Here is a 25,126-nt window from a genome sequence, read left to right as displayed (position 1 = left end):
AATTAATTAAGAAATGAATTATTTTCTTGGCCCACCAGAGCTTGAACTGTATGGCATGATAGCTTGTAAGACCACCAGGTAATAGAGGTGCAAAAAAGATTGTGAAGAGTTTTCTCATTCATCCCTCAAGTTCACTGAAGAAAGCAGTGCCTCTTCATGCAAAAATAGTGTGTAAGTAATAAATAAGCCTGTTATAATACATGAGTAGGTTACAACACATTGCTATGGCAGCTTATCATTTTAAATTCTTGAGTTTGGTAAATTAATAATATTCATTTATATAAAATCCTTTCAAGACTGTATCTCAAATTAGACAAGTCCATATTAGATGTCCGTGCAAGTATTTTTAATTTGAAAGATATCATTTTCACTAACTTAAGTAGGAGCCTTGGGTTTCAATTTAACAGGAATATTCTCAGTTCTAACTAGCCCTGTCCCCTGCACTGCTCACAGCCTTCCCACCTTGAGGTGAAGGTTTTAAAGAGCCTACTCTCTATCCCAGCATTCAGCATTCCCTCTCATCTGGCATTACACATAATGTATTTTCCCAGGTTAACACTGAATTGCAAATAAGTATTGTGATTTTCTGTCAGGTTTTGCATTAATTTCATAGTGTCCTTGCCTCAGCTTATTCGTGAGAATGATCATGTGAGATAAAAACCTTTTAAAGCACAGACTGTATGCCATCTCCAACTCCTCTGCTTTTAACAATGCCTCTCACTCTATTGTAAGAGAAGATTTGATGTGACATAATTTGCCTTTGGAATTCTACACTATTATTCTTTTCCTTTTTAAGTGCTGTGTGACTGCTGAGTATTGTTCTTCTGCTAAAGTCAGGCTCACTAAAAATAGTTCCCATGTTCTTGTCCTCTTGTATTTCCTCTGTCTTCTTCAATCTTGTCCATCTTTCCTGAGCTCTCCAGGATATCTACCAGCCTACCTCAGCTTGTTCCAGCCTATAGGTGACAGTAAAAAATCTAAATTAAGTAGTCTGTAACCCCTTCTCTGTCTGCTCGGAGTTCCTGCTCTGAGTTCTTACCCTTTTGATGCTGATCTTGTGTTTATTATGTAATTTATGCTAATCTTTCCAGCAAAGACACAGATTTTTTGTTGGATTTTTTTTCCTGTTGTCTTCCAGTCAGTAATGTTATAAAATGTTTTTGGACTGTTCTATGTTCCAGTTATTCTGTTGCTTGGCTGTTCTTTCTTTTATTTAGTTTTTTAAAATATATTATTTTATGTAATCTGACCTACTTGTAATCTCCTGTGCCATTCCTGTTCATGATTTCAGACCAGTAGGGAAATTTGTGGCTTGTCAGATTTACTCAACCTTTTTTTCTCCTTTCTCGAGTAGGAGACAGTACATTCTTTAGCAGTTTCTTAAAGGACATTTTAGTCCACATCTTCCCCCAAGCTGTTCTCCAGGCATTTACCTGCCTTGGGATCTTACTGCTGGTTCTCTTGGGACTGCAGACACCTGCTTTCTGGAAATACAGTCCTTTCTTTTTTGGTGGTTATCTAGTTCTCACCATCTTTTCAGCAGAAGTGAGGAACAGGATTTTGACTTGCTTTTTGTGCCCTGGGGCAGTGGATGTTGCCTGGGATCTTTTCTCTCAGAATTTTGTCTCACTTCTGATAAGGAAAACCCCTCACATTTCACAGGATCACTGATGTTGGAAAAAACCTTCAAAGAAATAAGCAAAGCTTGTCAATGTTTCAAATCCATATTTGCAAGCCAGTGGTTCTCAACGGTTTGTATTCTCTAGAGTGGTTATGAGCCCCAGATGGAGAGGAGGAGCTTTCAGTGAGAATTGAATCAGGAATACAGAAGTTAGGGCACAAGCTGAGGTGGGAATTCCTGTTTGAAAGCCCTCTGCAAAGCTCTCTGCATACCTTGATCAGGGAAAACTGGGAAAAGATGGATCACATTGGCAGCTCCAGAGCTCCTTGATCCCCTCTTGCCTAATCTTCATTTATAGAAGATGCATTTCTTTGCTGTGTACTTTTGCTGTGGCTCTTGCATCTGGGGCTGGGTGTTATCTGCTGCTTCCCTGGAAGGAGCAAGTCACCTCTGAGACTGCAGTGCAGGCAGCTGCAGGAATTTGTATCATCAGGGCACCTGTGGCAGGAGTAGTAGATGAGTGTGTGGCCCTCTCCTGGCTCTGGCTTGATTCAGCTTCCTTTGCTGTGGTATCCATTCCATAGGTAGGGCATGAGTTGAGAAATCCAATTTATCACTGTTCTGGAGCACATTTCACAGCCAAATCATCCTGGGAGTTAGGAAGAGGGAGCTGTGGGCTCAGTTCTTACTGAACACCAGTTGTCCTTAACTGAGGGAGATAGGGAAAATTGCAAATTGGCTGGGATGCCTTCCCTTGACACCTGGTGCTTATTCTGTCGTGGGACCTACAGCGTATCAGCTAAGGACTTGTCCTACTTTACGTCATTTTCCTCCGCCCCTATTTTTGTTTCCCCTAAAAAAAGAAGATTAATGCAAATTTCCTCATTTATTTAATTGATTATTTGCCTTGATAATACTGGGCAATTAGAATGTCAGAAGAAAACCTTTAAATATTGAAGTCCGCAGGTTGACCTTAAAATCTCTTCCTTGGAAAGAATTCAAACTTTCTTGCTGATGGCTTTAATTCATTGATGCATCTTAATGGAAAATTGATTCTTTTTTTTCTCCATGAAGATCACATTTACATATAAAAAATGGAAAATTATATTTTAAGGAAATATTTGCTAAAGAAATGAAAGTGGTATCTTTGATGTATGCCCTGTATTTCAGGATTGGAAATAATTTTCATTAAGGAGAGGGTCATGATAATGCTGTCTCTTTTCCTCTCACTTAAATCTGCTGTATTGCAAGGAAGTGAGAGATAATTTCTAGACATTATCTACTCTTGCTTGACAGAAAACTAACAAAATGAGGTGAGGTCTCTACACTTAAAAAAAAACGGGGTAAAAATTTAAAAAATGGGATGTTGTTCAGCGAAGTTGGCTGGGTTACTCCCAATTGTCCTTTGCTGCAGACCTATCCCTGTGAGTTTCCACAGGACACTCATCACAGCAGGACCTCCCAGTCTTCTGTTATCAGGGTTAACAGTCTATCACAGCCTTGAAAATTTGGGTTTCCCTCCTGTAGGTGGGGCTGCCGTTCCACCAACAGCTGTGCTGCAGATGTGGGCAGATGTGCTGGAGAAGCCCCCTCTGCTCAACTGCGATGGCCAGCAAGTAACCACCTCCTCTAGCAAACCAAGCAATGCAAAGTGACCATAGCTTTAAAATATTTTGTTTTATTAAATGTTTCAAATAACATAAACATCATATTAACAATTTTATGGCTGAGGTTCATGTAATTTGTGGTTTGATAATTTTATCTGATTTGAGAGCTCAAAAGGTTACGCCTTAACATTAGAAACTCTGTAATTAAGATTTATAACAGGAAGTTGTCTCGTAGCTAACAAGAGGATAGAAATAGCAGATAGAACCGTAGAAACTCTGGACAGTGGGAGAGTACATATTTTACTATAAACTGGCGTTTGCCAGGGTCATGTAAGGACAAGAAACCTTTTGTAAGTGGCTTCATGTTCATCTGAAAAAACAATTCGTAGTTGGCATTTAAGCAATAGAGGAAAGTGGGATATTACATCTTTAATTATTCCCCAAATACGCTTTATTTTTTGGATTTTAATTCTTTTTAAGTAAATCTGTACCACTTTCATACCAATATTTAGCACCATGTAATGGGATGTTCACCACTTACCTTCTGGGGAATGTTATTTGCTCTGTGCTAGAATAAGGGGTCCAATTGTACTAAAATTGTACTGAAAGTTCATCCTTGCTTTCAGCGGTAGAACGTCAACGCTGGCAGAGCAACAGCATGCTTTCAACCATGAAGCTGTAGCTTATTTACAAACAAAAGGATGCCCCCCTCCCTCTTTTCCCAGTTGCTTATTCATGATAATGACTCAATTAACAACTACGGGTTAGGTTCCTTTTACACTGGAAATGAGGGTGTGTTTTAATCACTTGGTGGTGAACTGAAGTGGAACAGGGCACGCCAAACAAGCACAGCCTGGCATTTCAGGATGAGCTCCACTGCTTTTACCACGTCTGTTGTCTGGTGCTGGAAGATGCAGCTGTACACATGGGCAGAAGTACTCATGTTTCCTTAGAAAATGTAAAAGAACACATTTCTGCAGGAGGTGGGTAATGGGCCAACAACCTGTGATTTATCAGTGGGTCTATTACCCCTCCCTCCCTACTGTGGAAGAATTGTTTCTTCACAAGGAACAGAGGAGGGTGGAGGGGTAAGACGTTTTATTTTTTAGTAACAGACATGCTGAAGATAAACAGTTTTGGTTGTCATTCAAAAGGCAGTTAAAACACAGATTAATTGTAGGGATTTGTTGTGGTTTGTTTGTTTTGTTATCGCTGTTTAATTAGAAAAGGATACTTGTTAATTGCGAGCTTCTGCCCATTGCTGATGGTGAAATGATATTCAGTGTTTCTTTCAGGTATTTCCCCCAAAGGCTTGGGTTTCTTCAGAGCACAAACAAATCCACTGAGGAGCACGAAGTAAATCATCAAACATCAGCCACTGCTCGAGGTGAGAACAAGTTTGTATGCCCAGCTCCCTGTGATGACAGTCACAACTGGCACTTTTTGAATTTTGTCTGGGCTTCAGACAAGCAGCTGGAAACATCTCAAGCCACAAGAACATGGATTAAAGATTCAAGTTCCCCTGCATGTTACGTGTGTGTTAAGACAAGCTAACAGCTTGATCTGCCCCAGGCAAGGCCAGAGCTCTGGAGCCAGCTGTTGACAATGCTGTGTGGGCTATGAAAGGTCTCCAGAAGAGCAGACACCATCTGCAACAACTCTGTTTTTCCAACCCAAACAACTCCTGCTGCTTCTTCAGGGCTGAGTAGCTTTTCTGCGGCTGTTTCCTTCAGCAAAACGCTGAAGAGCCTTAAAATGTCACACCACCACTGTTGTGAGTGCAGCACCTTTTTGTGTGTTCAGAAAACCAGGTCTGGATATGCTCAGGGGGGCAAAAAATACACCTCAGACTTGTGGGGACAATACAGACAGTGCACACAACTGTGAATGCCTCTAGGCATATTGTGAGGAATTCCTGGCATGCGTAGGGCAGGGGAATAAAAGGTGGGACACTTTACTCTCAGGAAAGCTGACTGATGTTGGTGTAGCAGCTCTGTACCTTTGACTTTTCTGAGACCCAAGCTTTTGTCTGTCATGTGCACAGCCCAAGACTTATGACCCCCTTTACTGTTGCTTATCTTTGTCCATAAGGCAGGCACTTAAAAAGACTTTCAAGATAAGTGTTGAAATTATTTCCTTATGTTTGAATGGAAGTTTGCTTCGAAGTGATCTACAGTTTTGGTTAGCTTTGTTTTTAGCCTTTCCTGTGAGGACTGCAAGCTGCCTGACGACCCGATTATGTAACTGAGAGAATGCACTCTTCCTGGAGGAATCCCTGCAGCAACCTGCCTCAGCCCCACCCAGGTAGCAAAGTACAATGCCACAACCTTTACCAAAATATTGCTGTGGCAGCGCAGGACAAGAGAACGTTGGTCCCCAGCCCCTGAACACATAGCTCCAAGGTTTCCCAGGTGCTGACACCTTTCCAGCCCTGAAGCTGCAAAACACACACTCAACAACCAGTTTCACTACAGGAAGCACATTTCCAAGGCAAGAGCTTCAGAAATTTGCATCTTTGTAAACTGGGTGCTTGACCTATTTAAGCACAGATCAAAAGCAGTGTGTGACAAACACAGAGGTCTGTGGCAGGCAATGCCAGAGCCCTGCCATCCTGGACACCAAATTTCTGGTCAGGTTCTGCTGCAGGCATCCTTTGGCAATTGCTTGGAACCAGACCTCTGGGGAATATGGGACAAGATTAATTAATTCAACCTTTAGAAAGATTTCTGAACCAGCTTGAAGTGCTCAGATATAAATACACTGTCATAATTTGCTCTTACCTTCACTACCAAAACCAAGTATAATTTTTGAGGAACGCCAGGTTTGTAAATACTCTCTCCTCTACTCAGCTCACAAAAGAGCAACTGTGTCACAGTTTTTCAGACAGATGGCATGACATAAGACTAGAGAAATTGGGTGCTGCATTGAAGACTGATCATCTTAAAAGTCCTTATTCGGTGTTATCTGAATAAAAAATATTTTGGTGTAAGATCTGACTCTTAAAATCTGACAACAGTAAAATTTGTTGCTGTTGTTGCTACTTGGAAGAAGGCTCTCTCTCTCTGCCCCCACAGGAATTTATAATTCACTACAAGAAACAAGGATCTCCAACAGCCACGAGCCATTGAGAAGGTCCTTGGCTTCCTTTCTAAACTGCAATTTAATTCTAAAACTCTGAAAAATCAAATTCTGAAAATTCTAAACTGCAGGGCAAAGTATGTTACCTTCACAGTTGCCTGACCTTACAGAGAAGTCAAAGAATCACAGAGCTGCTTAGGTCAGAAAAGATCTTTAAGATCATTAAATCCAACATTTAACCTATTCTCAAAAAAAACAAGTTTCAGACTTTTTACTGCCTGCTGACAGGAGTGGCAGCAGAACAGGCCCAATGATGTTTCCTCCATGTGTGTCTTTCCACTTTCTTTGCCAGTGGAAATGATCAACTGCAAAGTGATTTAACTGTAATGAAAGCCCAGTATCAGGCTGGTTTTCAGCTACAAGGAGAGAGATTTCCTGCCGAGGAAAAAAGACCTATACTTCAAAAATAATGACAGGTTTCTGTATTCTTCTTCCAATTTTTATGAAGTCTTCTCTTCATTCTCAGGGTTAATACAGCATTTTTCAAGATCCCGAAAATGTTCCAAGCAAATGTGATAAATGCAAGACCAGGAATTTTTTAACAGACTGAATCCTTAACCACAGGGAGAAAAGAAGACCTCTCTGTAAAAAAGCAGCTTGTGAGTGAGCAGAGTTAACACAGGTGCATGAATTCTATGTGTGTCTTCAGGTGTGGCTTGAAAGCATCAGTCCTCAGCAGCAATACAAGACAAGATCTGAAAACGGTTCTGTGTGTTAACTGGCCTCATGTGATTGATCTTTCCCCCCCTCCTAAGTTCTGAAAAACTGAAAAGGTTCAATCTTTCCTTTTTCTTTTTTTTTTTTTTTTTTTCTTTTAATAAGGAAGCATTTCACTGAATGAGAATGAAGGAACAGCTGCTTTAGAAGACCTCTTACATGTTAATTTCCTTGGCTGAGTCTTCTCTGGTGGCATCCTTGTCTTCCAAGGTCATGCTTTAAATTTGCCTCCTCTGAGGAAGAAGATGGGATTAAGATAGCCTAGAGAGTAGTAAGTGGGAAGACGATGACTTTGGTTAATCCTTACTCTTGCACATCAGACTCTAGATGAGAGGTCCCCGCTTGAGGTGTTCCTAAAGCTTCAGTTATGGCTTTAAAAATTGGCCTGGTCCTATGGAAGAAAGACCACCATGTATTAAAGCATTAGTTAAAATTAAAAAGGTGAGCATGTAACAGTGCACAATAAATGCCAGCTGCTGTTGGAGGGAGTGGATTTTTCTGCTACTTTCAGACCCCAATGCCCACAGTTGCTGATTAGAGGAGATGGAGGTCCTTCTGGAAGAGGCTGGTTGCTGATGGATGCCTTCAGTGCCTGAGGGTGCTGGATGCCCTGAAGTAGGACAGGAACTTGTAGCAGAGGCTCACCACAAAGTACCAGATGTTTCGAGCCATCTGCGACCTGGCGATGAAGATGCGCCAGATGATCACGAGGAGGGTGGTGTTGAACGCGTATCGGATGTTCCTCAGCCTGGGAAAGAGGCATCTTATCAAGAAACACACAAACACCAAGTAGCTCACCAGCCCCCTGCACTTCCTACAGGTAGTTCAGGAATAAATCCTGTTTACAAGTGGCCCTGGGTCTTTAGAGTTGTGAAATTACATGATGATCATAAATGGTCTTCACTGTTGCAACACTGCGCCACTGGGATTTTTTGTTCTTTTGGGGGGAGTGGGTTAGTTTACAGCATCAATTTCAGTGGTATTACTGCATTTTCCAGATCCTAATGATCCTGTCTTCTTTCTGTCAAGCAAAAGCTTCTGTGGTTCTCTAATTCTCATTTTCCCAGTGCCTGACTAAGGGAAAGACCTCAAGACTTGTTCCATTTTTATAAGAGCCCTTTTATTTTAAGGTAAACTTTATCACTGTGCCACAGCCCACAGTCTGAGGCAGTCACTAGCCCATTCTTGAAGTCCTTATAAACCTCCTAAAAATGATCCATGAATGATGATCATTTTATTCCTTTCAGTATTCCTTGCTATGGCAAACTATTCCCTGATTCTATGTTTGTAAAAACTGACAAATCACTGTGATAAGAAATAAGTTATCTCCATTTTAATCAATAATAATAATAATTTTGCAATGTAGCTAGACTTATTTTCCCCAAAGGTAGCCAGGAGCTCTAATCTCTTATCCCTGGGTGTGACTTACTTGCGTAGATGCTGCTTTGCTGCTGGAATGCCAGCCATGTCCTCATTTAGCAAGTACTTCTTAGCACCTATGCAATAGCTCTCGATGTACTCTGACCAGTGCAGCTGGCGAACATCGAAGTTGTATAACTGGGATTTAAAGACAAAGAGCAAAAGCTGAACACCAGAGCTCAAAACCAGTTCACCTGAAGCATCAATTCTTCATTGATCTCTGTTCCTGACAAGGCCCTCTCTCTGAAATTCTCAAACCCACCAAGTTCCCAAAGCCACCAAGTTCCCAAACACTACAAGACTGTGTTTCACAGCTGCTGATTAATATCCCACCGAGCTGGGAATCTGGGCAAAGCAAGCAGAAATGTAGTGCTAGCTGGCAGAAAATAAAGGTGTTTATCTTTCAGGTGGCAACTTTTCCATAAATACATGTATTTGTACACACACACACACACACTGAATCATGGAAGAAAAATGGCATTTCACACAGGCAAACAGATTCAAATGAAAACCTCCACGCAGTTTTATCATGTCACCAGAATTATGTGTAAATAATCAACTGGACATTGAGTCAACAGGTGTCTCTGCATCAGTGTTACTCTCAGCTGTGCTGCATTCTCTTTTGGCAGCTAGATCAACAGAAGTTCAGCATATGGGTCACTTTGGCAGAAACAGAATCTCGTTGCAGAGCCAACTACCTCAGTTCATTTTAGGTGCTCATACTGGACAAATTGTTAGCAAGCTTTCAGGCAGCTGTCTGTCTCTTAGAGCAAAGAAAGGCTTTGTAGAGAGGAAGAAGTTTTCACAGAATAGGCTGGGTTGTAAGGGACCTGAACACATTCTCCTCTAATGAATGGAAAGCTCCTGAAATAAATAAATTATTTCAAATTAAAATAAATCCCAATCATCTACATATCATTTAAAAGCTCAACAGTACACCAAAAATAATTGCTGCAGATGAACAGAATCTGCGATTAGCAACCCATATTCAAGACACTTACCTTTTTGTCCTCTGTGTTAAGGTGACTCATTAACATATTCATATTATCTGAAGACCAGTTCCAGGACTGGGTGGAGAAATACTGCAGGAGTGTCATAGACTTGTGCAGCCGATTGATGATCTTCATCATTCTGTAACAAAGAATCAAAGCATCAGAGGTGAGCAGGAGGTCTGACCTTATGTAGAAGCTGCTGGTTTGTATTTCCACCAACCCAGGTGAACAAACACCGCAATTCCTCCTGAGCAGTGCCCTGCTACTCACTAGGTTGAGAACTTGCTCAGCAGGTCCAAACTGCTCCGGCTGACCTCTTGAGCCTGGAGCTACCCGGCTTCTATTGCTGGCTCCAACATGGGAGCAAATGTGTTTGCCACTGATGTTCAACACACTGGTTAACCCAAGGTTTGGAAGGTAAGGGTTGGAAGCTGCATCTACCTCATGTACTGCTGTGGAGGGAAAAGCCCATCTGAGCTAGCATGAAGCCAGCACCACAAAGGTACAGTACTTCTGTTCCCAAGGTAGATACTTCTCTTTCTGCCACAGGACTTCTCTTCTGCTCCCAAGCCTGACCTGTGTACTGAAGCAAGGCTCTGATTTTTGGTATTAGCTCCATTATTTGGTGACCACATCTGCAATATGGACACTGAGCTCAGAAGTCATTTGCTCAACTTCTGTTTTCAGATGGAACCAAAGAATCACAGAGTTGTTTGGGTTGGAAGGAACCTTAAAGATCATCTTGTTCCAACCCATGCCACGGACAGGGACACCTTCCACTATCCCAGGATGCCCCAAGCCCCATCCAACCTGGCCTGGAACACTTCCAGGGATGGGGCAGCCACAGTTTCTCTGGGCAACCTGTGCCAGAGCCTCACCACCCTCGCAGGGAAGAATGTCCTTCTATATAATCTAAATGTACTTTCTTTCGGTTTGAAACTATTCCCCCTCATCCTGTGATTAGGCTCCATGATAAAGAGTCCCTCCCCTTCTTTCCCACTGGTCTGCTTAAAGTACTGAAAAACTGTCTACCAGGGTTTAATAGGTATCCACATGCCTTCTCTTCTCCAGCCTCAGCAGTCCTGGCTCTCTCAACCTGTCCTCAGGAGAGATGCTCCAGCCCTCTAACCATCTTTATGACCCTCCTCAGGACCCACTCCAACAGCTCCCTGTCACTGTTGTCTTGCTTCAGAAGCATAACTGCTTGAGAACTTGGGAAATGTAGGTTCAGGTCCTCTCATGTGTCTTGGCCTTTTCTTACTATTTTTTTTTATATAAAAGTGGATGACAGTAATGCTGTCCTACCCTGCAGGATTATTTCAGTTGTCCCAGTGGTCATGAGTAAAACAGGCCTCTGGCAGTTGTTTTAAAGTGTGATGTACAGGGCTCAGTCAATTCTGAGAGGACACCACATCCTCTCAGACTGGGTAAGGGCAAGGGAAAGCATTAAAAGGCTGATTTTCATGGAAAACAGAGCTGTTTTCACGTGAAATATTGAGCTGCCCAGAGGGTAACACAGTTGCTGTGACAAATCAAAGGCGGCAGTCAGGGGGAGAATGGTGCCAGGCTGGTCTCTCCCCACGCAGACGTGACTGCCACAGCGATAAGCACTCAGCACAGCACAGAAAGACACAATGAGTCCATCAGCTCAGAGCAGAACTATGCAGCTCAGCCAAAGCAACTGGAAAGAGCACTAAAACCTCAGACACTCCTTCTTAAAGTGGCTTTCATTTTAGAAGCAAAGCAGACCATCAGATTAAAGGCACCTTCATTCTGAATAATTATGTGCACATTGACTGAATGCAGTTTATCTTTACTGCTTTAAAATTATTTCAGCTTAATCTTCCTGTGTAGGGCAAGCACCATGGGGCAAAGCTTTGTGAATATTTTAATACATTTTAGGAACTTGGGAAAAAGAAATTATGCAGCTAGACTGGAAAGATCTGAAGCTGCCCCTCAAGCTGACTCCCCAAAATCTTTAAAGTGCTTAGGACTAATGGGAACTGCCAGAAAAAAGAAAGGCTAAGAGAATAAACTCTTCAGTATATGGAAAAAAATCTTCCCTGTGAGGGTGGTGAGGCCCTGGCACAGGCTGCCCAGAGAAGCTGTGGCTGCCCCATCCCTGGCAGTGTCCAAAGCCAGGTTGGATGGGGCTCTGAGCAAGCTGGGCTAGTGGAAGGTGTTCCTGCCCAAGACAGGGGTGAAACTGGATGATCTTTAAGGTCCCTTCCAACCCCAACCATTCTGTGATTATATGATCTGAAGATGTGTGTGTGAAAATTGTGTTTCATGTCAACTGCCTGAGCTCAAATGTTTTGACCATATTCAAAACACTGACCAATAATTTGTATGACAGGAAGGTCATCTGAAAAACATCAACTGAGTAGAAATATGGCAAAGATTTCTTCCAGGAAGTCTCGTCCTCCACTGTGGAGGAACTGAGAGGAATAAATCGAGTATTAGCTCTCACTGTAGCCACACTTCAGACATGCATTTTGTCTTCTAGAAAACTGTTTACAGCAATGATTTCTTTATTTGCTTCCATACAGAGCCTTGCACGAGCAGATCCTCAGGTGAGACAGGATTGCCCCAAGAGACTACTAAGGGTATAAACCACATTATGCTCTAAGTCATGGATGGATGTGCAGCACTCACAGGAAACCATTTAGGGAAGTTTTGCTTGGTATCTGGAAATTTATGTGAAATGAGCTTACACCTAAAAAGGCTTCTTTGGGTTTTTTTTATTATTATTTGATGTGGTTTACTGCTCTTAGACCATAAAGGTCTGATATTCAGGTAGCTGGGAAAAGAACAAACAATGAGCTGTTACTGTGCTTTCTACCACATTGCAGCAATACCTGGATAAGATGAAGTAGTATGTAAAAAGAAAAGGAGAATTATATTAAAAAAAAAAAAAAAAAAAGACTGGGATAACTCCCAACTTCATTGGTGAGCTGTCTTTGCTGAGGCTGCAAATCTTAAAAGTTCAGAAGATCATGCTGAGGTCTGTTTGACATTTAACTACAGCATTGCAGGCAGTGTCCACTGGTTAATTATGCCAATCAGCTTAATGAAAAGAAATGTCAATTTTAAGGGCAGTGCCAAGATCTTACTGCTGCCTATTTCAACAGAGACTGAAGATTCCAGCCTCATTTTCAGTTTACCTCTATTCCTAGCGTAATTCTTTCCTCCTGGAAAACTGGAAGCCTTTTTACAGACCAATCTGCCTCCAAAGCAGAATATCAGGGATAAATCAGAGCAATGCCAGGGATTTCTTTGCAAACAGCTGAAGCCAGCTTTCTAGCTAGCAGAGGAGCACAAGAGCAGCTGACATCAACACAGCACTGGCATCTTGTTCTTACACTGCATAATAAATCCCCCTCTGTGGTGGCAGGGAATAAAGGAGGACAATATCTGGAGTAATGCTACTTACAAGAAGATTCCTTCCACATGAGACATGGATATTGCTGTTGCTCCAAGCCACACCACTGCCAGGGCTCAAATACCACCCGTAACAGTGAGCTGCCCTCCTAAATACAATTAGAATTTAATCACACTCAGAAACAACTGCTTCCTAGGTTTCAGGTCAGTGCTGAAAACAGCTACTTAGGCATCTGATTTATGGGGAAAAAATGTGTTAGCTGGTATGTTCTAAACCTTGCCAGTCTCAAGTCCTTAGGCAAGCTCATGACAGATAGGGGTGATCCCGTTGGAAAGCTGAAGGGGTAGAGATCTGGATACAGAGAAGACAGAAGACTACCAGTCCTCCTCTGCATTCAGAAGCTCTGAAGTGTGTTAAACTGAGTTCAAAAGATGTGCTGTTCTCCAGGTGGTGGGAAGGGTGGGAGCCCTAGGCTGTGCTTAGCTACAGCCATGCATTTTCCTCCTTTTCCTCAAGAGATGGAGACGGGAAGAAGCTCAAGGACTCCAGTTCTCATCTCTGGTTCGAGCTCTGCTCTCCACAAGAGCAGCAGGTTTGCAGGAGGCTGAGGGCACCATTTCTTACCTGGGCTTTCTCCCCGTGAGCCTCATGTACAGGTCGTAGAGGATGGCAGGTGCCTTGTGGCTGACAGTGATCCAGTACTGGTTTATCAAGTAGCTGGAGGTCATGTGAGCGTTGGGTGTTCGGAAGGCCTGCTCCAAGGGGTTCCTTTTGAATGTGGACATGACATACTGCCCTGCAAGGGAACAGGCATTTTTCACTTCCAGCTGGGCTGGAACCACAGTGCAGCACAGCCCAAAGCTGTGCTTCACAGCTCCAGCCCACAGCTCTCTGAACTGTGTCACCAGGGCTTGGACCAGGTTGTCCCTTCTGCCATGAAAATTGATGACTCCAGCTATCGCCTGTTTGAAACCTAATCCTTCTCCACACTTAACACTGGCAGACAAAAACCTCCTTGTCAAAGCACCAAAACATAAAGGAGGAAAAGCAGGCAGCTCTGAGAGCTACAAGGAACTGCAGTTCTGCTTTCACCTGCAGCAGATGTAAAAGAAATTGGTAAGTGATTTTTCTGATTTCTTTAGATCACTGAAAGCAAATTTTTATCTGCTAGCATAAAGAAAAAGACATTTCTAATTTTCAATCAGATTTTCCAACGGGCTGATGTCTGATTTAGTCTGCCACTTAAAGGTGATAGCTTTAAAAAGACTTCATTATATCCTTTCAAACCACATCTGATCCACACCACTGAACATCTGCCTGTTTTCAGAAGACCTCTGGATGCTCTAAGGCAGCAAACTGTCCTGCATTCTTAACTCAAAAACAAATTATAGGGTGGGAATCTTCCCTTCCCTTTGCATGTTAAGGCACAAAATATGCCGGGTCTGATTCTGAGTTCTGGCAATGGCACAGTGCCACGAAGTGGCATCTAGATGTGCATATCTGGGGCATTTGCATATTGCAGACGCTTAATAGAACTGCAGCAGTTGAGTGTAAGACTATCATCCTAGAGACTGATAAACAGATGGTGCTCCTATTCCTGAGCACCAGCAAGCTCAAGAAGGAAGAATATGTGGGCTTTTTTCACTTTCTCAAAAATTGATTTGAGAGTTAACGACATCAATCTGTGCTCATATTATAGTTTAGTCTCTAAGCTTATGTTACAAATAGAAAATCAGATGAGAATTTGCAAGCCACAAGAAACATCCAGATCATCCTCAGATAAGCAGATTCCATTCGTAACATTCAGAAAGGACTCCCCAGTATCTGTGGTCAGCTCATTACTGCACTTCAAGTAGTGACTTTCACTGTACTTCTTCTAACATAAAACCCAAACCAGAAATTTGTCACCTCTAGGAGCTACTGCAACAACTTAGTGGGTGGGTGGTCTTTCCCCTCCAACCTCAACACAAAAATGTAGCAGCAAATTCTACAACTTAAAGGCAAGTTCTGCAGGGAGAGAATCAGACACAGGTCTCATCCAGGTAGACTATCAAGAATAAATTGAACTTAATTTTTGCCATGCTGAACATCATTTTCCCACCTGTTTTAAGGTTTAGTTTTGAGGAGAAACTGCAAAATGTACTTCACAAAGTCAGACTAACCCGATTCACATTGCAGCAAAGCAGAATATGCTTCTTCAGATAAAAATTTAGTTGTTTGACCACATCTTTGTAACAGCAGGGAAAGTAATGACAAAGTAAGGGAAAAGAAAAAACCGCAAGCATATAGATAGCATTATTTGGAAAAGAAGTAAATCAGTTAAGGTGCCTTTTAACACTAGGAGTTTTTATCTGTGTCCGAGGAGCTTTAGAATGAACTGTCTTGCAGTGAATGTTTAAGCATAAACTCTCTTCTACATCTCTTTCTCCTCCCTCCAAGCTCATCACTCAAAGAGTGCTCAAAGCATCACCATCTCAGTCACTTTTGTTCCCAACCCTTGGTACTCTCAGCCTAATCCAGTCTCAATTTCTCTCTGTTTGATCTTTCTTCCCTTGAAAAATCCCTACTCCTCTCTGTCCACTTGTCACTCTTACGGCAGGCCCTGGTGTCACTTGGCCTAACCAGGTAGCCCAGGCCCCTCACTCTGCAAATCCCATGTCTGCTTTGCAGTAAAATGCTCAGTCCCACGCCAGGTGACTCCCATTCCCCTCCCTGGTTTCTCAACAGCTTCCAGACACTCAGGATCCTCCACCCTGATGACCAGTCACACATCCTGACTCCCTGAACAGAATTATGTCTATTTCCCAAAAAGAAATTAGTAGGAAAGTGAATTGCAGATTCAGACTGGATGGCTGCAGTCATATAACATCGTGATGCAGTACATCTTTCCCAAACTCATTTCCTCAGATGTGCAGCATCTTTAAAGAAAGAATTTTGCACTTTAATACTCCATCCTAATTCTCCGCAGCATGCTGCTCTCAGGAAAACTGTGGCTACAACATGAGGTAGAAAGAGCTTTCATAGTGTCACCCAAGGAGAAAATTTTGCCTTCACTTCCACCATGCAGCTGAGCTGTTCATGGAAGCTGCTGCTGCTGGATCCAGATGATTTCATTACCAAATCCACAGTTATAAGCAGAGGAACAGAATAAAATCAATGACAATGCACTAATACATTGCTGTTTTCATCAGTAAATTTACACTGAAAAAGGGTTAAGAAAGGCAAACCTCACAAAGTGGTGCTATGGTTGCTTTTGCTGATGTAGCAGCCTGTAAAGAGCTTTGCATTCACTCCTGTGAAAAAGCCACAGATCTGTGACTAACCACAACATTTCATTTTTCATTAAAAAAAAAAAAAGGCAAGGAACTTGGTGTGATGTCCTCAGCACTCAGCCAACTGCTGAAACCTCTTCCCTGCTAGGCCACATGATCAAATATCATGGTTAAGACATTTATTCTGTAAATGCAATTATGGTCTCATTCGCTGCTGACTTAGTTTGCCATGTAAATAATGCAAGGGGAAAAGCAAAGGCTGAGAGATGGAGTAGCCAGCCTCCTGTATTTAAAAGCATTGAGATATGAATGCAGAGGTAACAGAAAGTAAACCAGGCCCAGTACATGTGTCCATGAATGTACTAACTATACTCAGTATTTCACAGTACACAGCTGAGACAAATTCCGCTGCTTGGCTTCAGCATGAGTTTTTCTCTGCAAGAAAAACTGTCTCCCTTTCTTTCACCCCTGCCTTGGAAGTACATCCACTTGAAGAAAAGTCAGCCATGAAAATAATTTGATTTTTTTCCCCACAAAACTCATGATCAGAATACAAACTGTTCTTAAAGCCCATGTGTCATCTCAACGTTTTCCTCCTCAAGTGCACACCTGTTATTTCTGTTCAGAATTTTCTGATGGGCAAGGAAGATCACTTCACTTCCATAATATCACAGAATCCTAGAATGGTTTGGTTTGGAAGTACCCTTTGCCTCACAGGATCCTCACCTACTGCAGCTAGGTCCCCAAAATAGAGTTTGAACGGCAGACACCAAATGCCACCGAAATTGTGGAAACCAGTTCTTCAAAGTGTGAGGAACACTATGGATGTTCTCCATTTAAATGAGACCTTACCCATTTCTCCCCAGAAGAAAGGGTTGATTCCCCCTGTTGTGCAGTTGTACACCAACAAGTTTTTTGGTCTGGAAAACAGAAAGAGGTATTATTTTGAGATGGGAAGAAAAACTCCATTTGTTAGGGAAGGGAGTATGAAAAAATCAATTTCAAGAAAATTCCCGGTTTAATACCAAACAAAGTTTGCATTTTTTGGTGTGGAACTAAACATGGATCACACTGGTTTTATTTCTTCCTTCAACATAAGTCAAAATTAATGAAACGGTTTTCTTGACCTAAGCCTGCTATGCCAAGGGTGTAAAGGGACGATGACATCAATACAGCATTTTTCTTACTATATACTTGAAAACTGCACAGTTTTAATTTGGTGGATTTCTTAATAATGCTTTGAGGGGAAAGCTGGTGAGCTGCTTTTCAAGGTCCTTTTAAGGTCCTTATTTAGCTTTCTGGATGCAGGTCTACCCTCAGCTCAGAGGGCTTATTCTGTCTTTCAGAGTAAAACACTTCTGTGCCTTTTATTTGCCTGGGTTTGATTTCTCAGAGTTGCAAAAACCTCAAGAATAATTCATGTGGTTTATTCTCCGTACTCCTACCTAATGATCAAAGGCAAGGCCAAAGGTTCACAGGAAAGGACGTTAAATCCTTAATATCACTTCTACATACTCTTCTCAACAATGCAAATAAGGGAGATTTTTTAGATCATATAACCCATAAGCCCATAATATATTTACATGGTGCAATGTTTCCTAAGGATAACACACAGAGCTTTTTTACCAAGAAAACTCCAGAAGACACTTGAAAAGCAACTCAATGAAAAGGAGGCCCAAAAAACCACTGCTGCAAAGCTCTTGGCCTTCAGAAGAGTGAGTAACTTCTGAGAGGTTAAGAAGCAGGTCTCACCTGTAGCTGTAGAGATTTCCTAACTCTGAACCCTGCCTTTATTGTGTCTTCTACACTCTCAGTCCTTGCCCACCCGTAGGGAGAAAACACCAACCAGAAAATCAATCAACCAGCCTCTTGCACTGGTTTTTAATCAGCTCCTGGTTCTCTTTAAAGTGCTGGTGCAGGGAACAAATATTCCAGGAGTGTGGCCAAAGAGGAATGACACAAAGAGGGACGCCCTCCCACCTGTGCACAGCTGTGTACCACCCGGCTGCCAGGGTCAGGTTGATGGCGACGTCAACAGGAATCATGTCTGCCACTGCTTCGTTGTTGGCAATGACGGTCCGCAGGATTCCTTTGCCTGCCTGTGGGACACAGGGACACAGGGAAAAAGTCACCCACCTCAGGCTGGGCTGAGATTTAACTGGCAGGGCTCCAGCAGCGCGCACTGGGCATGGGCCAGCACTGCAGCAAGTTTTTTCTGCTGCAGGTTATTTGGTTCCTGTGACAACAAAGATGGATCTCCCATGGATCCCACTGTCTTGCATTTTCAGAGGACATCTGGAAACATGATGATGTCTGTGCTGTGTACAAGAAGAAAAGCTGAGACTCTTAATTTAACTCAGTATGAAAGAAATACCCGAGGAAAGGAATGTATCTGAATTTGCTGCTGTGAAGTTCCCAGTGATGCCTGAAAGCTGTTTTTTCTTAAATGGCATAGGCAGGCAGAGGTCTGAGTGTCCCTCAGAGACTGCAGTCACTTTGGAAATTACAGCAGTAGGATTTTTGAAAAGCTGACCACCTTTCCTTTGGATGTATTCACACTGTCCTCTTTTCCAAAGCTGTCTGTTAAGCACAAAGATACAGAGGATGGCCTCTGCCTTGAAGAGCACATCACCCACCAAAACTCAGTAAAAGGAATCAGTGCAAATACAAAATACTGACAACCAAAAAAGAAGAAATAGGCAAGAGCAAAAAATTTTCTTGCTTTGGCTGGAAGTGCATTTTTCAGGGGATCAGGCTCCCCAAAATATATACATTTCACCTGAAAGTTTATCAAGGGGTTTCCATGATGACCAATCAAGCTTTGGAGGTTCCACAAGAGAGACACGGCAACAGCATGACAGACTGCATCAGAGAGGACAAGGCAAAATACAGAAACATGAGGATGAAATGGGGTGAAGGAACTTTACTTGGTGTGTCAGGGACGAGGGCTAAACACAGCATATAAGAGAAGAAACCCCACATGGCAGAGTGAAGGCTGCAATCAAGGTATTTCTCATGTGGGAAACAATGCACTGAAGCTGAGGAGCCAGGGAAAAAGCTGAGAGGATAAAAGTGCAGGTGAAGCAAGGAAGGATAAAAGCTCTTGTAATTCAGAGCTGTGCAAAAGCAGAGGGAAGGACTAAGTGAAGGAGCAAAAGAGCATCTGCTGCAGATCCATCAATATCTAAAAGTTAGGGCAAAGGAAATGTTACAGCTTTTCCCAAATTATTTTTATACAATCTGAAACTCCAATTTCATTATAAAATAGATTAAATTTTTATACAGCAACTAAACAGGAAGTGTCTAGTTGTGGAAAACCCCTTGCCTGAAGTCTGAGAAGAGGAAAAAAGTAATTAAAAACGCATTTAAGACTTGCTATTAACTTGTAAAGCAGATGCCATTATCTAGTGGTCATTGGTGGATTTTAAGGGATACTGTATCCCCTCTTTGGGAGGTGTTTATCTTCTTGGGTCTTTTTGGTGACTGTTCTCCTCCTTTCCCCTTCTGCAATCAGATGTGTTTGTTGCATTTCATACCTTGCAAGTACGGGAATACTGCTTGTGACTGATTTAATTTTCATCAGGAACTAGGACTTCTGAGCAGTCCCATCTCATACTTGGTGCATTGGGCAGAGGGATCACATGACATAGACAACAGTTCAAGATTCCCCACATGGCTCATTCCATCCTCCTCAAATCTGTGTCATGCATTTAATTCTGCTGCCCTAAGGTGAGCTATGGTTAGGTTCAGACACTAAAACTTCAACTTGCAACATCACTATGATTTTCTCTGGGTTCTTACACTACTGGGGTTTTCCAAGGGGGGAAAAAAAAGGGCAGAAAGAAACAAAGGAGGCAACCAAGCTCAGCTCTGAATTTTCCACTGCTATGAACACATGCCCACTAGAGACCAGTGTGTAATCAACTATCGCATTTTCACACTGAAGACCTTTCTGAGGTCTTCAAAATGAGGATGTTTGATGGATCTGCTGCAAAATGTGTTCAGAGCAGCATGTGATGGTCATACACACATGAATGATTTCAAGATTTCCTACATTTTGTATTTAACAAAGGCTTAAGTTTTTAAGGTTACTTGTTACATCAAAAATGGTTCACTGGTACTTCTGTCAGGTATAGCTTGGTTTCTATTTATAGATGCTGACATTTTTCTCTTTAGTGAAACAGAAGCTACTGCAAAGTGAACCCTCCAAAATAATTTCCTGGTCAGAGTCTGATGTTTCTGGACAGCCTCTCAGCTGAGGTGCTTTGGGGCCAGTCACTGTCCAGACCACAAATTAAACCAGTAAAGCCCTACAGCTTCACTGCCTTGCAGGGAAGAAGGTCTTTGCATGTAATAGGGAACAGCGAGACAAAATGCCTTAATTGCACTCCAGCAGAAATGTAATTAATTTCATTTTGTTCCTCAATCAACAAACACAGCTCCCCACAACAGCTGGAGCAACTGTAGACGAAAGAAACATAATGAGATTATCAAGAACAACTCGGACTCCCATATTTCATGAATATTTAAAAGACGTGACTATTTATGGAATGAAATGATCAGACTCAAACACTGCAACTGAGGAAAAAATGTCTTCGCAAGATTTGGAGTCCAGATTCTCCCCAAGTGACATCAAAGATCATCTGAACCAAATCTGAATCTGGTGGATGTTCTCTCTATAGGATGAGCTTGGTTAGAAGCTGAAAGTGAGTATTTTGGTATGGAGGGACGCTTGAAACACACAAAACCAAACCACCAAAACCACTTCCCTTTTGCTTTTTTCAACACTTAAAGCAAGTAAGCTACTCATCTAATAATCACAGTTTAAAATACATTTGGCCAGGAGAGCTGCTTGTACTGACACAACTTTCAGGTAATCAAAACTGATGCATCACTCAGATGTTTAAGGGTTCATTTTCAAACAACTCACCACATTCAAACACATTAATTCATGTACTTATTAATTCCCCCCCTTCAGAAGAAAAGAGTCTCTTGGGTCCCTAATAATAAACACTTTTCCCTTCCACAAAATATTCCAAACAACTTTGTCTCTACACCCTGCATCCTTGTCATTGTTTTTTATCTTTTTGTTGGCCAACTCTCAATGTAGTTACAGACCACATTTCACCACCCAAGAGCTCAGTGTAGATGACACAAATTTCATTGTCTCTTCTACTATACTGAAAAACCTCAGAGCTTCAAACCTGGACCAAAAAATACCACCTCTTTTTCAAATCTCAGTGCAAGTCTAATCTTTTATAAAAAAAGAGAAGCTATTTCCCACAGTGACCCCAGAATCTCATAATCTCTGCTTTCCAAGGAGCTAACTCGGTTCTAATGATACAGGCTGCATCTGCATACAAAACCTGGCCCAAAGATTTCTTGCAAACCACTTCTAGATAAATTTTTTGACAGACATCATCAAAGGTTATGATTAAAAAAATAAACTAACCAAAACAAAAAAACCTGCTCAAAATAAAATTCGTGTCAGTACGAAAGTTAGAACCTGACACATGAAAATGTAAGAAGTGCATCTGCAAAATTAAGGAATTGCAAAACATTCCTTGATATTTATGACATCATCGAGAAACCAGGACAAGATGCTGGGACTAGAGCAGAAAGGCAGTACAAGCTTCTTGATCTGTCACCATGGAATAGAAGGCTTTTTTTAAAGAAACTGTGACATGACTGGAAGTTAATAATTTGTGAACAAAAACTGAATGCCTCTGGAATGTATAGATGGGGTTCAGATGAAAGCATTATTTGTCCTGTGCACTCCATAACTGTAACAGTTTCTATTTATGATCTACTTCAGATATAAATCAGCATTTTTAACAAGATCATATTTTGATTGTATTCTGCTCTCCTATGATTGCAGACCACTAATCCTTTTATACACTGCACCAGGCTGATTAGAACATAGTTTTGACAAAGTAATAAAGTTGGACAACTCATACATGAATATAAATATCTGCCCACAGCTATACAGCATTATGGATTGACAGAGAGATCTAAGGCAGTGATTTTAGTTCAGAAAAAAATATATAAGGCAGGAGAAGAGGTATGCAACTTTACTCTTTTCATGGACTAATTATAATGATTATTTTCATCTTATGGAGAGCACTTTATCAAGTTAGGAAAAAATAGTGAATTATCCATGTAACTGGCAGAGTCTGAATCAATCATACACATTATTAAGGTGTAGTGTGTACAGGGAGAAATCCTGTACAATGCAGTGGCAAATGGGAGGCAGAATCTTTGTTTTTGTGGAGGGATACCACAATATCAATAAGACAGTAAGACAAGTTATAGCAGTGGATTTGGAAACAATACACACAGAGACAAAAGGAAGGATAAATATTGCTGCCTTGTATTGGCAGTGTGGTAACCTGGCCTAGAAAATAAAGTTGTGTTAAAGTTGTATTAAAATGTACAAGCTGTGACACCTGTGCATTACCTTCATTTTAGGGATACATCTTTTGCCATTTCTTTGAAAATTTGTCCAAACCTTTATTTTTTTCAGAGTTTTTAGGAACTGCAATTCATGTTTTAGTGAACCAGCAACATGAATAGTCTCTCAATGTCCTTTTTTGAGCTCAGCACAAACAGACCATCCTCTGGGTCCTACCAGCTGACAAATGTGTGGCAAGTGTGTGACATACTTCTCCCAGACTCAGAAAACTCCTGTGGCCCTCGACTGCACACAGTTTCTAAGTGGGGCTGTAGAGTAACATCAGAATTGCTATTTTTAGTAACTCAAACTCTCCTTTAAGGGGAGCTTAAATAGTAACCAGACGTACCGCAATAAATATTCCACTGGTCCCGTTGAAGTTGTCAATCCAACCCTGTGGAAAAGAAGAATGATTAGTGTTCCCTTCAAGGATACGCTGCTTACACGGGCTTCTAAATGATGACTGTGATGTGGTGTAGACAAAGAAGGAAAGAGACACCACTTTAGATGGATGCCAGCCCATCTGGGGGCAGCTGCCAGAATGTCAACCAGTACCAGGGGATGCATTGCCTGCAATTTACTCATCAACAGAATCTAAGTTTATTCTTAGAAACCACTTCTTTCCTGTTCCCTGGCCTCAGGAATAACATCTGGCTTTAAACACCACAGTGTCTCGGTGCTGGCACACTTGCTGCCAACAGCTGGAGTGATATTTACCCTTGACAGACAACATGCAGCTGTCATCAAGAGTGATTTGGTCACTGCAGCTAACGTCTAAAGCAAGGAAGAAAAGAAAACCCAAAACCAAACCAAACCACACCACTCCTTTTGAATCCCATCCTACTTCAGGTCAGGGAAGCTGCCACTTGTGGGAGCTGGAGTTCAGAGCAGTGATGAGCTGTTTGACCTGGAACAGGTTGTGACACCAAACAGAACTCTCTGTCTTTCCAAGATGGGGAGCTTGGCCCAGAGCCTTGGCTGTATCTCAGTCATCTCTGGCATACTTCAGGCTGCATGAGAGCCAAAGGTGACTTTGTGCTGCCTTTCCAATTTGGCTGCAATGTTAGGGCACATTATTCCTATCAGTATATTTAGCTTAATGAATTCTCTCATTCCCAAGTACAGCTGCATTTAATTACTGACTGTCTGACATTTGTACCTCAACCAGAATGCACCAGGAGTACGACTGACCCTCAGATCCCATGTTTTGAGCACAGAAACTCCCCTGGTGTGCCTGAAGGGACAATCAATTGCAAGCCCAACATTCTGCACCATAACTATCCCAGCTCTTGTGATTATTGCTTAAATGTGGTCTTTTCACAGGAGTTCTTCCTGAAAATGCTGAAGAAGGCTTGCTGTTCCACTCCAGCACAGGATCTCCATCTCTTCCATGCATTTCCCTATGAACTGGAGACCTGTTTCTGAAGACACTGCTACAAGGAGGGACAGATTCCTGACAGTACCACAGCTCCAGCTGCATCCAAAGGCTCTTGGTAGGGAATTGTGTATGCATGCTTACTGGGAAAGGCTCATGCCAGCTGGCTCCCACGATGGATGGCCTGATGATAGCAATGTTCAAGTTTCCTTTCTCTTGCTGGATCAGGTACTCTGACAAGGCTTTGGTGTAGGTGTAAGTGTTGGGCCACTCCCCAAGCAGCTTGGGTGTGATGTCTTGAATGATGGATTCATCCAACCACCTACAAGGAACAAGGAGAACATCATCATCGACAGTGCAGTGAGAGAAAAAGATTCGGGCAAAACAGACCAGTGAGACAGGAATCCTCACCTGAAACAGAGGACAAGCCAGTCAAAGCTATTTAAGGTTTGGATTTAAAACAGCTCTGGGGGAGAAGGTTACTTTTGTTTTTAAGGTTCAAAATAAACCCTGGTTAGTTTCAATGCCCGGCTGCAATTCAGGTACCTCTACAAACTCACTTCAGAGCAATCTCTTGCATGGGTAATGCTTCACTGAAAGCTGTAACATAAATATTGCCGTGGTCTACAGCCTGATGGAGCACTCCAGCCTAGGAATTCCACTAGGCAGTGCTCATCCTTAGCCAGCACAGTCCCTGTATACTCCCAAATATGTCTCTGGATATTCCAGGTAACCTTGAGTTAGCAAGTCATGTAACAACACAAAGGTCTCGAAAGCTGGAACAACATCCTACAGGGATATTATTCCAACAGTGGATTTCCATCATTTGCAGTGTTAGACTTTCCTTCAAGCAGGCTTTCCACAGGTTTGTTCACACAGGAAACTGCTGGTGCTTAAAAAACACCAACCAAAACCAAACCACCAAAAACCCCCAAAAGAACTCTGCCAAGTTGTTTTTTATGTTTTGAAGATATTCAAGTACCTAATCCATCAGCAGCAGTTATGCAGATAGCTTTTTAGAAGTGGCCCTTACCACTATGGAGCTGCAGGAAGGGCCTAATGCCCAAAGGCTCTTCCCTGGCACAGCACCAGGACCTCACAGGTCCTGCCAGCATCTGGGTCTAAAGGACAAGAACTGGCTGTGCTTCCAGA

The 25,126-nt window shown here is 42.1% G+C and overlaps 1 protein-coding gene across 6 annotated transcripts in view; it reads right to left on the bottom strand.

Annotated features, from left to right (window-relative positions):
* Positions 1-3,292: 3,292 nt before the first annotated feature.
* FAR2 (fatty acyl-CoA reductase 2) overlaps positions 3,293-25,126 on the bottom strand; it is a 122,347-nt gene continuing 100,513 nt past the window's right edge. For all 6 annotated transcript variants that reach the window (XM_066183636.1, XM_066183642.1, XM_066183639.1 and 3 more), the window contains exons 5-12: positions 24,119-24,296; positions 22,949-22,993; positions 18,129-18,247; positions 17,001-17,068; positions 13,501-13,672; positions 9,504-9,633; positions 8,513-8,640; positions 3,293-7,831 (exon numbers count right to left, since the gene is read on the bottom strand). In XM_066183636.1, coding sequence (XP_066039733.1) covers positions 7,669-7,831; positions 8,513-8,640; positions 9,504-9,633; positions 13,501-13,672; positions 17,001-17,068; positions 18,129-18,247; positions 22,949-22,993; positions 24,119-24,296 — 1,003 coding nt within the window. In that variant the 3' untranslated portion in view covers positions 3,293-7,668. The remainder of the gene's footprint in view (positions 7,832-8,512; positions 8,641-9,503; positions 9,634-13,500; positions 13,673-17,000; positions 17,069-18,128; positions 18,248-22,948; positions 22,994-24,118; positions 24,297-25,126) is intronic.

The sequence above is a fragment of the Chamaea fasciata genome, unplaced genomic scaffold, assembly GCF_029207755.1.
Source record: "Chamaea fasciata isolate MVZ Bird 193981 ecotype frontalis unplaced genomic scaffold, bChaFas1.0.hap1 SCAF_5, whole genome shotgun sequence".
NCBI classification, from domain to species: domain Eukaryota; kingdom Metazoa; phylum Chordata; class Aves; order Passeriformes; family Sylviidae; genus Chamaea; species Chamaea fasciata.
The sequence above is the reverse complement of the archived record's forward strand: the minus strand, read 5'-3'. Positions and strand labels throughout refer to the sequence as shown.